At 41.8% G+C, this 12,707-nt stretch overlaps 2 protein-coding genes across 4 annotated transcripts in view; one reads left to right on the forward strand and one right to left on the reverse strand.

Annotated features, from left to right (window-relative positions):
- Nucleotides 1-9,776, forward strand: part of TCTN1 (tectonic family member 1) — a 10,341-nt gene extending 565 nt beyond the window's left edge. The window contains exons 2-12 of the mRNA XM_042441882.1: nt 162-347; nt 498-585; nt 852-961; nt 1,241-1,261; nt 2,797-2,922; nt 3,861-3,986; nt 4,463-4,545; nt 5,043-5,183; nt 6,522-6,675; nt 8,043-8,168; nt 8,879-9,776. Of these exons, the coding sequence (XP_042297816.1) occupies nt 162-347; nt 498-585; nt 852-961; nt 1,241-1,261; nt 2,797-2,922; nt 3,861-3,986; nt 4,463-4,545; nt 5,043-5,183; nt 6,522-6,675; nt 8,043-8,168; nt 8,879-9,022 (1,305 nt within the window). The 3' untranslated portion in view covers nt 9,023-9,776. The remainder of the gene's footprint in view (nt 1-161; nt 348-497; nt 586-851; nt 962-1,240; nt 1,262-2,796; nt 2,923-3,860; nt 3,987-4,462; nt 4,546-5,042; nt 5,184-6,521; nt 6,676-8,042; nt 8,169-8,878) is intronic.
- Nucleotides 9,684-12,707, reverse strand: part of HVCN1 (hydrogen voltage gated channel 1) — a 17,666-nt gene continuing 14,642 nt past the window's right edge. For all 3 annotated transcript variants that reach the window (XM_042441402.1, XM_042441401.1, XM_042441403.1), the window contains exons 3-6: nt 12,166-12,270; nt 11,720-11,951; nt 10,979-11,091; nt 9,684-10,037 (exon numbers count right to left, since the gene is read on the reverse strand). In XM_042441402.1, the coding sequence (XP_042297336.1) occupies nt 9,972-10,037; nt 10,979-11,091; nt 11,720-11,951; nt 12,166-12,270 (516 nt within the window). In that variant the 3' untranslated portion in view covers nt 9,684-9,971. The remainder of the gene's footprint in view (nt 10,038-10,978; nt 11,092-11,719; nt 11,952-12,165; nt 12,271-12,707) is intronic.

Below are 12,707 nucleotides of genomic sequence, written 5' to 3' on the forward strand. Positions count from 1 at the left end.
CCCCCCGCACTCAACAAAATCGTTATAAGAAAACTGCTGTAAAGTCACTTTAGGATAGCCATGAGTTAGAATCAGCTTGAAGGCACACAACAAAAACAAGCCATTCATAAAAATGGGTTGCAAAATAAAATGATCAGCGCAATCAAATATGACACACTGAGTTTTTGTTTTTCTTTTCAGTCAAAGATGCTCTGTCCTTCCAGACTCCAGAAATACCCACTTCACACAATTTTGACAAGTTGCTTGAATTTGATGGGGATGCTTTTGGTACTGAAAATGATCTTGGCTTGAGAGTTGAATCAGAAACTTGGCATGGCACTGATGCAAATGAGACCACCAGATATCAGGTAAAGAGGAAAAGATCTTGCATGCATTAGCCATTATGGTCATTACAGTTGGGCAAATGCAGTGCCATTAAAGTCTCACAATGAAACTGGTAATATATCTCTCTTTTTTTATACATGGAAAAATGCAACCTTTGTGTTTTCTTTTAACAGTACAAGGATCTGATTCAAACTTCTAATGGATACTTAAGGCTTCCAGCTCCCCTCTTCTTTTCATGGTGTGCTCATGATAACCCTGCAGGTAAGAGAAGAAGCCTTGTGTTTTGTGGGGGTCTTTCCTTGCCATAATTGTGGGGTTCCTCTCTCAACAGTCCACATCTTCTCCCTGGAGATGGCTAGAAACATTAACAAAATTTAAGCTTGTTTTGTGGAGATATACAAGTACCTTCAGGTACTTGTACCGGAGCTGCATTTCAGTTTTGCTGACATCAGCCTTAACAATGTTTGCTTGCAGTTCTGTGAAGATTTTTGTGGCTCTTAGCTCCCTTGTTTTTGCGGTTTTTATAGGGTTTCTAATGAACCAGGCTGCAAAGTGCAACACGGTGATCCAAGAGAAAGACTGTACCACCCTTCCGGCTCTCAGTATGGAGTTCTACACCAATATTAGCATTTTGGCTGTAAGTGTTTCATGTAGGAACCAGGTGAAAAAATGGCATTCTGTCTATAACAAACTAAGAGGTGGAGCAAGTGTGGTGTTTTATTTGGTGTTTGTGCAGAGAGAAATGTTCACACCACTTGCAGTTGTGAATTTAGATTTAAGGAGATCCACCCCACCTCCTGCCCCACTTTTGTGATAGGAGCACCTGAGATTTTAGGATGGAGGATTAACCAAATTAGCATTTTTGTGAAAAAGTAAATAACACTGTGCCTGAAAAACTTCTTTTTATTCCCACTAGGTACCAAATTCCAGTCAAATGGTAGGTATCCTTTTATTCTGAGTGTGACAGAGTGAGTGTTAGTACTGTATGTGGGCATGTTTGCATTTGGCACACGGCCTCTTACCATACTAATGGTAAAGAATAATGGAGCGATATACTGAGTACATGTTATCAGTTGGTCTTAGCAATGGAATCATTTTTGCGGGTAATGGTAAACCACAGTGTATGTCCACACAGTGGAAAATTCTTTGCATGTTTGTGCACTGATCTTGGGGAGGGGGGCTGGCTAGGTCTTTTGGGACTTGCAGCCTAGGTGTGTTTTAGTTAGGAACACTCTCTGAACGTTGTCCCTTCACTCCACACAGATTGGTCAGCATTAGAGGAGCAATTGTCTGTCATGAAAGACCATGTAGGCTGTAGCTTCATGGTAGAGCACATGCTTTGTGTGCAAAAGATCCCAGGTGCTTTCCCCAGTACCAAACTGAGAAAGAGCCATGTCTGAAACTCTGGAGAATCATTGCTGCCAGGATGGGTCTAGAGAGCTTGGGAGGAAAATCCCCCCCTTCTTTTTTGCACTACAACATCCAGAATCCCCATGCTGGCTTGGCTACTGTCTATGCTGGCTGTGGAGCTCTTCTGCTGGCAATAACTTTTCCAAGCTCTGGATGGATCCCTTATTCTAATTTGCTATAGCTTAGGTCCCTGTGTTTCTGTGGGTGGTCTTTCTTGATGAAGCTGTGGGAGTCTTCTGCTTATTTATCCCAACCACTACCACCAAATGTCGACTTTCACAAATCCTGCTACTGCTACCAACCATGAGGACTTCCACTTATCCCTATTAGTGTGAGGACCTACCAGAATGTTCCAGTGTGAGATTTTATTCATCTGATCTCCCTACCTGGATACCACCACCCTGGATAAACTGCTGCAACTGCAGAAACTGAACTCACACTTTCCAGTATTTCTTATGTAGCATTCTCCAAGACTCAAGTGTATAATACAAAAATAAGGATTTTTAAAATAGAAATCAAATGCAACATCACATATAAGCTTCATTCTCAAGGACACAATCGGAAAATTATTATTTTTAAAAAAATATTTTATTAATGTAACAATATGAGCACTATACAATCATCACATTTTGTTTTTCACATTCGGCTTTGAGCAGAAATACAGAGCTCAAATCAGCTTTGATTTCTGGAATGTTCCATTTTTTTTAAACAAAGAGAATCTTTCCAAAATGTCAGCATATGTGGAGAAGTAAAATCCACATTATGGTTAACATAGTCAACAAAGGGGTACCGTATGATGTAAAAAACTGTCTCAGTCTGTTCATTTCATAAATCTTGCATGCTGGATGTTAACTTTTCTATCGCTGCCAAGTTCCCCACTTGTTTCATCCAGTTTTCCATAGAAACAATATTCATGTTGTTGTTTTTACAGCAGATCTGAAAATTGTGCTTTGGGCCATAAATGTGCCAGGATTTGCCTGTGTAGAAGATGGTCAGCTACAGCACTGACATTTAAGCAAAACATACTCTTTTTTGCTAAGGCTTCTGGCTTATATTTTTCAGGTGAATATCACTATCCAGTCCATCACTGTTCAGACACTGGACGGACTACGCACACGTCTAAACAACACTGATGTTGTGATGCTCCCTACTTTACATGCTAAGTCATGTAGCAATGTGGTGCTTGAGGTAGGTGTCCCCTACCTTGCCCTCTCTATGTTTGATGAAAGGGCAAGAGGAGGGGCTAACATTTCATTCTGGAAACCAGATCACCTGTGGGTTTCATTGAACCGAAAAACTGGAAGAGATAGACAGGACCAGCCATTCTGTCTCGGTCATTCAACATGCCCTGTATTGCCTATCATTGTTAAATTTGTAGGTACAGACATAATAATGGCCAATGTGTCGCTTTCGTTAGTAAAAAGCACCACTTTCACTGGATCCACTGATTTTAAAGGAACAAAACACTTTCTGTAATTTGTGAAAGCCTGTCTAAAGTTGCTCACTCCAGCCATATCCACGCTATGCTTGTATTTAATCCAACTGTTAGTCTGTCAAGAGGATAAGTTCAATCAATATGCCATTTGCAAAGATTAAGGTATATTAAACCGTAGAAATCTGCTTACTAGAGATAAACCATCAGTGTAGTTACTAGCTATGTTTGATGGTCTAAAGCCTTGTGGTTTCAAAAGTTACATATTTGAGTCCTGATTATACAGTGGTACCCCGGGATACGAATGCGCCGCCTTACGAAATTTCCGGGTTACGAAAAAAATCCATAGAAAAAAACTGTTCCGGGTTACGAAGGTTATTTCGGGTTACGAAAAAAATTTGGTGCTTTTCGGCGCTTTTTCGCACGAAATCGTGGCTTTCGCTATTAGCGCCTATGGCTTTTTCGGCTTACGAAGCATTTCGGGTTACGAACGCGGCGGCGGAACGAATTAAATTCGTAACCCGGGGTACCACTGTATAGAACTTTAGAGGCACCTAGAACACTGACAGTCTTTGAGAAATAGTGCCTTGAAACTTCAAGTAAAATTAAAGCATATACACGTTTAGGCATTCCCAGTTATTCCAGAAATTCTGTACCTCCCTGGTGATTCTGCCCCTTGTTCTTTATTTTTCAGGCAAATTATCTTACAACTTTCACAGAGGCAGGTGAAATAATTGGTGTGGCTGTGTCTTTGGTCCTGGGGACCATTAACGTGGCAGCCATTTTCATACAGCAAGCCTTTGCAATCCGTTTTATTCAGGTAACTTTTTAAAAATAATAGCTCTTGGAAGTGGAAGTCATATGACCCTCATGTGTGACTTGCAGCAGTCCACAGTATTGGCTTTTCTAATTTGGCTATAGCTGATGGGCACTGCAGTCCAAGCACAGCTGGAGGATGATTCCCACCTTGCAGTGGAAGGAAATGTAGCTTTTCTAGAGGAGAGTTTAATAACCCATGTCTAATATTCCCCTAAATGACCTCCAAGTGTATTTCCTTCATAGACCCAATTTTGAAAACTGTTAGTTGTTGTGTACCTTTCTTAAATGGTTGAAGCAGCAATGTCATAATAATTATGAGGAAATTGCAGTTATTCATATGGTTCAGCGCTTATTAAACAATAATTCAGGCACTGTTCATAACCCCGTTGAAGAAACTTCCTTTTAGCTCTTTTGCATTCAAAATGCACAGTAAGCAGAACTACAACTTTTTTTTGTCATTATTTTCTTTTAAAATAGCAAGATACTCGGCCGATTCCTCTCAGCGGAAGCCCTGGATATGTTATTGGACAACCAGTAAGGGCTGGTTTTAGGTCAGCTGGATATCCTTTTTGTCCTTTTCATCTAATATGGCTTATAACATCCATGCAAAAATCTGCCTGCCTGGAAAGTGATACATTCATTCTAGTGCTGGGTGTGAGCTGGTGGAAGTTTGCCCTGCGAAATCTGTAGTTTGCATTTAGCCTGAAGAACTGTAAATATGTGGTAAAGCAAATACTCTTGTATAGAAGTTTCAAAGTTTAATTGTCAGACAGTTTGATTAAAAGGATCAGCTAGCAGATAATGGAAAAGTCCTCAGAACTTGGGGAGGTGGTGGCAATCAATGCTGGATCCAAAAATTCCCTTTGGGGAGATTCCAACTCCTGGAGCTCCTTACTTGCTGGTAGATTCTGGGATCTGTAAACCAAAAAAGGAACTTTTCCAGCCATTCAGATGAGACAGTAGCTGACGTATTATAAGGTACCCACATCCTTCATAAGAGCTTTCCTACAGCTAGAATATTTGCCATTTTATTCTTCCCTTAACTCTGGGCCTTTACCTCTGGAGTCATTCAGAGTGTGAATGAAAAGGGCCAGCTTACCATCATGAAAAGCACCCCGGCACAGGATTGTTTGGGTGTGGAAGGCATTCGAACCCCAGTCTTGTTTGGGTACAACATGATGTCTGGATGCCAGCTACGGTAAGAGGCAGAAGTAAGCTTTTGACTTAGCCAAGGCAGTTTCTCACCCTTACTTTAATGCTGAAGAGTTTTAAACATGCAGTTGGGATGTTCTTTTCAACTGTTCTTTATGGCTCTAGTCAGATGTCAGTCTCATGCCAGTATTTAGTCTCAGATGGAGTTTTGTCACCCGCTTTGGGCTGCACTGGGTTAACAGGAGCACTTGGCACCTTTTGTTCACCACAGCCCTCTAGCAAACTGACTAGCCAACCAAGGCTCCTTATGTTGTCTAGGCAGTTGCTTATTTACAGACTTTAGATTGTCTCTAAGCATTTCTGCTAAACTGTTTCAAAAAAGTAGAGTTCATTTGGGAACTCAAACAAAATGGAAGAGTGGGAGTGCTGTTAGGTGAGTCATTGGTTCTTTCTCTCCACACCCCTTTATTCTCTGTTATTCAGATGCATCCCTTGCCCTTCAGTCAGATGGTGGGTAGTATTTTTCCCTGCTGAGTAGCTGAAGAACATAAGGATGGTTTGGATTCATTTCAGTTCTCTGCAAACCCTGTTTAGGTTAAGGGTGGGCAAAGTATGGCCCCCAAAAGCTGTTTTTGTAGCTCACACCCCTCCAGATTCCCTGGAATGCCATTTTCCCGGCTTGAAAGCAAAGATGATTTTTTTTTCCTGAAAGCCTCCAGGACAGGAAGTTCACATTTTAAATAGCTTGCAGTTTACCCTTGTCCACATTCAAAAATACCTGTTTTCAAAACCAGAAGTGGATTTCTGGTTACTTGCACGTTTAGACTAGGGCCTCTTAGGGACATACACAGTTTTCCTTACACAAGCATACATCTTTTGAGGGGCACTTTCCAACAACACTGAAAACTGCCTCCAACTTACTGAACAGCCTCTGAAGCTGCCCACCTGGCCATTCTGTGCCTCGTGAGGAGTGTCAGGATCATAGAAGATCTGACTATGTCCCATAGCCAGGTGCAAAATGAAAACCTCAGTGCAGAGATTTACCAGGGTCCTTTAGAGGTCTCGGTTTCTATAATCATTTTTGCATCCAGCTACAGAAATGTTGCCAGACACTTCTCTGATCCTGTCCCTTCCCCACAAAGGGGAATGGCTCTGTGTGGGGCTTCAGAGACTGTTCACTAAGTTGTGGGAATGGTAGATATGGCTCAGCCTAGTGTAGGTCAGCATTTGGATCCATAACTAGGAGTTTATTTGAAGGCTCATAACAACAACAACCCCATTGAAGTTGCCCAGATCTGGTTTAGATGCTATTCTCAGAAGAGAGGAGAGCAAGGAAGGAGTTACTGTCCAGTGCTGTTGACCAGGTGATTTTCTTTTCTGAAAGAATTACCAAGGATGCAGACTGTGAGCTCTTGGCACCAGCCCTCCTGACTGTGCTGAAGGGTCAAAACTTTCCAGACTGCGTAGCCACCTTTGGAGATTCTCTACCCCAAAATGGACCAGACTGGATTCAGATTCATAATAACATCACCAAGCTGGTATGAGCACATATACCATTGCTAAAGTTAATGTGTCTGATTTTATTTCTACTGAGCATTGTCCTGGAAGAGAAGCACCCTTAAGAGCCTGATCTCTTCCATATATTTTGTTTCCTGTGGTGGAAAATCCAGATTTCTCTCCCTTTGCTACGGTTGAAGATGACAAAGGAGCTGCTTGGGAGTATAGCCCCAAAGCTAGCCATTATGCGCATAAATGACATTCTACTTATTTATGTCTTTGCATGACTTGAGCCAGCTCCCTCACACTTACATCTAACACTCTGTCTACTTCCTGGCCGATTCAATCACATTAGGTGCCCTGTATGTGAAAAAAAGTAGCAGTAGCAATTCTGCTTGCTTAAACATGTGCAATTGTCAATGAACACTGGTGAGGGTGGGGCTCAGTGAAGGTTTGAAAAAAGACCCCTGTGAAGGTCTGAAAAAGTAATCCAGAAAAATTGTGGGATGGTGGGGAGGTTTTTTCCCCTGAAACATTTTTTCCCAGAAAAATGGAGGGGAAGAAAAAAGGATTCCCAAACGTTTCCTTTTAGAAGGACAAATAAAATGTACTGTGTATAACTTGGCTTGGCATAGATGTATCATGGTTTGATAAATGAAGGTGACAGTTCACTAAGAAAACAGCAACAAACTGAATTTACTTTGTAAAATATTATTGTTACAAATGGATCTACAAGGTCCTGCAGTATAAGGAACCTCTCTGGAATCATCAGACTATCAATGTTATCATAACTTCTTCTTGGCTTCCACTCCTTAGGAGGCATCGCCTTTGCCAATCCAGCATGATGAGCACCTTCTTGAGTCCAATGTATAAGCTGGCAAACACCAAATCAAAAACCAAATATAAACAAACAAAACCATCAGCATTAGTAAAACAAAGAAAATTATTTCGTTTCCTCTGGTTTTCCATAGAACAAAGCAGACATAAACACCCATTCCCACAAAAAGGACTGAGAAAAGGAAACCAAGAACAGGAATTCAAATGATGCTACCTAAAAGTCTATTCACTACATAATTTCTAAAAATAATGTCAGAATATAAATATATGAGCACCTTGTCCTAAACAAAGTGTCTTTCAATCTGTAAAGGATGCTAATATTTCATTTTCATATTTCCTCCCTCCTCCCAAAAGAGAACCCCAAAAGAAACTTTTTTGCTGATGTTTCAAAAATTCTGGAAATTTTATATCGCTGTGCTTGAGTCCCATTTATGGGAGGATGGAGAGATATAATGAAATGAAGAAGACATAATTATTACAAGAATAAAATCAATGCCATGCTTTTCTCATATCGCCAGCCATAGCCATGCCTTGTAACTAACAAAACATCTGTCTCGCTCTTTATTTTTAGAGCACCTGTGAAATTCCAGTCTCGTTTGAAATAGAAGTGCAGTGGACTAAATATGGCTCCTTGGTGAACCCTCAGGCTAAAATCGTGAGCCTCACAGCGACAGTAATGACAGCTGCCTTACCCCAGGTGGGTGGTTATTGCTTGCGAGAGAAGGAAACGCTGTGACTTTGGGTGTATTTTTAACTAACTGAGTCTTATTCAAAGCTTGCAAGGTCTTAGATATTGTATATGACAGAGATGTCTGGCACATGAAACTGGCATTTCAAAAGGAGAGATCTTGCTGCATTGCAGCAGGATCATGCTTCAACTCAAAAGGTGGTACCGAGCTGTCTATCGCAAGCAAGGTTGGAAAGGGAGCTTTTGGGATTATCCGTTGGGGGACCTTCATCCTTCCTCTTTTAAGCTAGAACTGTTGAAAACTAAAGGCTGCCTGTGGTCTAGGTGGGAGGAAGATGAGACTGGGTATGTGTGAAACCACATAGATTTTCACCATAAGAGAAAGAGGAGGAGAAGATGGGAGTGCCTTTTCCATCAGCCAATTCCGATAAGGCCAGAATAAGATAGAGCCACCTAAAGTAAAAGAATTCTGAATCAAGATAAAATTTACAAAGTTAATAGGTTCTTAGCAATCTTAAGGAAAAGAAGATTAAGCATTACTGGAGCATTCTGACCCTACTGTCAGCATTCTGACCCTACTGTTAGCATTAACAGTTTCTTCATTTTAGACCACAATCTGACATTTCTTCAGTGTGGGTTGTTCTCTGAAGGTAAACTGCTCTTTGGTGTGGCAAGAGTGGAACCAGCTCATGGAATCCATATCCATGTTTCTGTTGCAGGTGGCTTTGGGAAATGAAAGCACCATCCAGATACTTACTTCTGTTACTTTCGCTGATGTCTCCACACCAGCCAGTCCGGGTTACAAAGCTCTTCCAACCATCAAGGCCAACCTGCCGTTTGACTTTTTCTTCCCATTTGTTTAGAGCAGGGGCCCAATATCCACCCATCCAATTCCCTCCCATGGGCCACACTCCTCTGACAGTGCTCCCGAACACCTCTACCCTCATTCCAGTCCTTCCCAAAATTCCAACTTAGTTTCTCTGCTACCAAACACAGCTGTGCCCAACTCTTGGAGCAATGTGTTCTTGGGGCAGGATATTGTAAAGGTAGGCACCATGGGCAGGGTGAATGCCATGTGTCTTTCCCTCTCTTTCGAGGAAGCAGCTTTTCACATGATGCTAGACAACTCCCTCACACCAGTCAGATGCAGGCCACTCCATTTGGGCAGTTTCCCAGGGGGAGAAAACTTGGTGTTCCTGTACCTGATCACCTAGCTGTTACAGAATTGGAGTTCAACAACATCTGCAGGGAGTGTTGGTAATTTCATCTTGGCCACTGAAGATCTTCACCTCATATGATGGTGCTTTGGAGTTAGCAGTGTGTCACAAAGGTTGTGTACAGCAAGACTTCTGACTAAGAAGGTAACAACAACAGAAACCATAAGGGAACACCAACCACAAAGCCATGTCTTGAGGTAGAAAGTTTGGAGAAGTGATTACCCTTCAAAGAGATCTACTCCCTCTCTCCTTCTAGGGGTACTACCGCTGTTAACTTGCAGTTTTTGTGGAACTAAGAAAGACCATCTTTTTATACAGCTTTGGCTTTATTAAATTATTTTTGTTCTTTTTTTCCAAACTGTACAGCTGCACAATTAAAGATTGGAATAATTGGGTTTTCCAGCTTGTGGATTTCTTTACAATACTGAAAGAGTTTCAGAGAAATGAAGGGAACAGAAGATGCTTGCAGACAAGGCAGGGAATGTACAAAAGGAGATTTTCAAAATGTCACAGTATAGAGGAAAAAAATAGCTTCACGGCACCAGGACATATTTCCTTGGAAGGATTTCAGCCCAGTAGGAACAGGGCCAGGCATCTATCTGAGCTGGCTGAGAAGTCCATGTTGTTTCAACAAGTTGTTGAGCCTTTCAATTTCTAGCTCCTGTTGGTGAAGAAACAATTATTTCAGTTTGTTTCCTGCACAGAACTTGGCCTCCTAGTTCTTCACAAGTAGCAATTAGCCTTGCAGGTAAGAATGTTTTTAAAAATATCTTGTTCTCTGTTTGCAGTAATCCCTGGTCAAACAGCTTCCCCCCCCCAGACAAGCTGACCTACTCAAATCTGTTTATTTATTTGATTTATATCCCATGTTTGTCCTAAGTGACTTGTGATATAAATTAAAACAGTACATTTAAAACTTCATGGAGTGCAAAAGTTTTAAAAGGGTGGCGGGATGGGAAGACTGTAAGAGTTGGGCAGGCTCATGTGGGGAGATACAAGAATCAGATAGTCTGGACCAAAACTGTGTAGGACCAAAACCAGAGCTTTGATTTGTGTCTAGAACCGTAGTGGCACCCAGTGAGGCTGTTTCAACCAGGGGATTATCTGCACTCTAACCAATTCACAGAAACCCATAGCCTTAGATTACCACACATGTTTGAATTCATGTGCTGCAGCCAAAATCTGCAGAAACCTTGGGGGTCCATCAGGAGGTCCCTCAGATAAAGTCTTTGCCATGTGTCCAGCTCCATGAAAAGAGCTATATGCACCTCCACTCATCCCCTGCTCTCCAGCAACATAGAAATGGCTGTTGTCACTGAAAAGGTGATGATGCTGGTAGGAGCTTTGGTTGTTGCACAGCTGGTAAAGAATTCTGGCCTCTGCAACAACCAAAACAGTTGCGATGGCATAAGTCTGACCTATGGAAACTCTGGTGCTCAAAGGTGAAGAAGGAAGGCAATGAAATCAAAAGCTCTGCACTAAATTCTACCAAAACCAAATGAAAGAAGTTACTTGTGACCAGTTGATGTCCTGTTTGTGCCACTTAGCTCCATCTAGGTTTAGCTGAATCAGACTCAGTATCACTGAAGAAACAGCTTTTACCTTCTCTGCACAGCTGCTTTCCAGCTGTTGGACCTTCACAGTGAGCTGCAGGTTGGCTTGCTTCAGCTTGGACACTTGCTGTTCAGACCGCGTCTTCACTGACAAAATGATCCCTGCCAATGGATTCAGAGGGCGAAAGTTACTACTGTATGTCCTGTTAGCTAAGCTCCAACAATCATGCCCATCATTGTTTCATAAGAACTTTACAATGCTCCTTGCAATCTGCCTGCTAGGTATGTGGCCATTCTACCCATTTTATAATTATGGGAATGGAAGAGTGAGAGATAGGTGATGTGATGGAGATGAATCAAGACGTTTGAGGTCCAAATGTAGGGTTGCTCAAACAATTCATATTTCTTTACCAGAAAAGGTGGCATTTGAGAAGCAGCCTTTGTTAGTGCAATACACATATAAGAAATCATGGTTTTGGGTAGACCTGAAGGAAAGCTGGTGTGGAGAAGGTAAAACAGTAATAATTAAGGGGAGGTGGAACAGGATCAAAACACACAGAGCCAAAGGTAGGATGAAACTTTGGTGTTTCTGGCAGGGTACCAGAGGAGTTGAGAAACTAAAGAGATGAGAAATAGGGAATTCATATATTGAAGCATATGTTAGGTGAGCCTAAGATGTAAAAGAGCCTTTCATTGGATCAATTCCTGACTCTGTGTGCATGTGGGTGCAGCCTATTGAGCAGCCATGCATACAGCTGCATATGAAATCCATCCCATTTTTCAGACTTACCATTGATAATCCTGGCCACTCGCCACAATCTCAAGAGGATCAGCAACCCAAGGGCTTCAAACTCGTGCTCCCGGAACAGGAGAACAATATCAAGGACGAAGGAGACAATGACGACAATGGCATCCAGGACTTCAAACTTGTGTTTGAAGAACTCGAGGCGGTAAGCAAAGAGCTTGAAGCTCACTTCCACCAGAAAGAGGGTTAAAATGGAGAGGCTCAGGTAGTGGAAGACCTGTGAGGTGTGAAAATAGCAACACATATGGCAAGGCACTACAAGCTACACAACAGCAGGATGTGCCCAAGTTGGTGGGAGGAGAAACAGACTTGGGGACAACACCCAGAATCCCTCAGCCAGAATTCTGGGAGTTGTAGTCCAGAAAGCTAACAGTTCCCTGGTGAAAGCAGGAAAATTCCTGCACCTCCATCCTCTCTCCCCCCCCTTTTACCTTGGGTGCAATCTCATTTTTGTCCGGATGGATGATTTTTAAGTCCAAAAGCAGTTCCCCAAGCACCAAGACAGCATCGAAGATAACTAGGCCGACAATCAATATCTGGGATGAAGAAACGGAACCAAAGTTGAAAATAAGTGACAAAATCCCCTTTGAAACTGATTAGACTTGATTTGAAGCTTTGAGAGGAAATACATATCCCTTACTCCCAAGTCAACATTAAAACAGAATTAAACTGCTAATCATATTAAAACTATTTTAAATATACGCTTTAACAAAAAATTTAAAAACACTTAAAATAGTACAAGTTACAGCACCCTTTTACGGACCTTTTATTCAAAGCCGTGAGTTCGAAAAGCCAGTCTGAATAAAAAATTGCCCCCCTCCTCTCAAATTCTAACTTCTGCTGGGAACTAGCTGGTCAAGCTCTCTTTGTCATTTTATGGGAAGGATCTAGTCCTGCTAAGGTTCCTTACTGAAGACAAGTAGGTGTTTGTCTTTCATTATAACTACAGATTTTGGAACTTCCCTAGACTTGT

Source organism: Sceloporus undulatus, chromosome 10 (genome assembly GCF_019175285.1).
Source record: "Sceloporus undulatus isolate JIND9_A2432 ecotype Alabama chromosome 10, SceUnd_v1.1, whole genome shotgun sequence".
NCBI lineage: Eukaryota > Metazoa > Chordata > Lepidosauria > Squamata > Phrynosomatidae > Sceloporus > Sceloporus undulatus.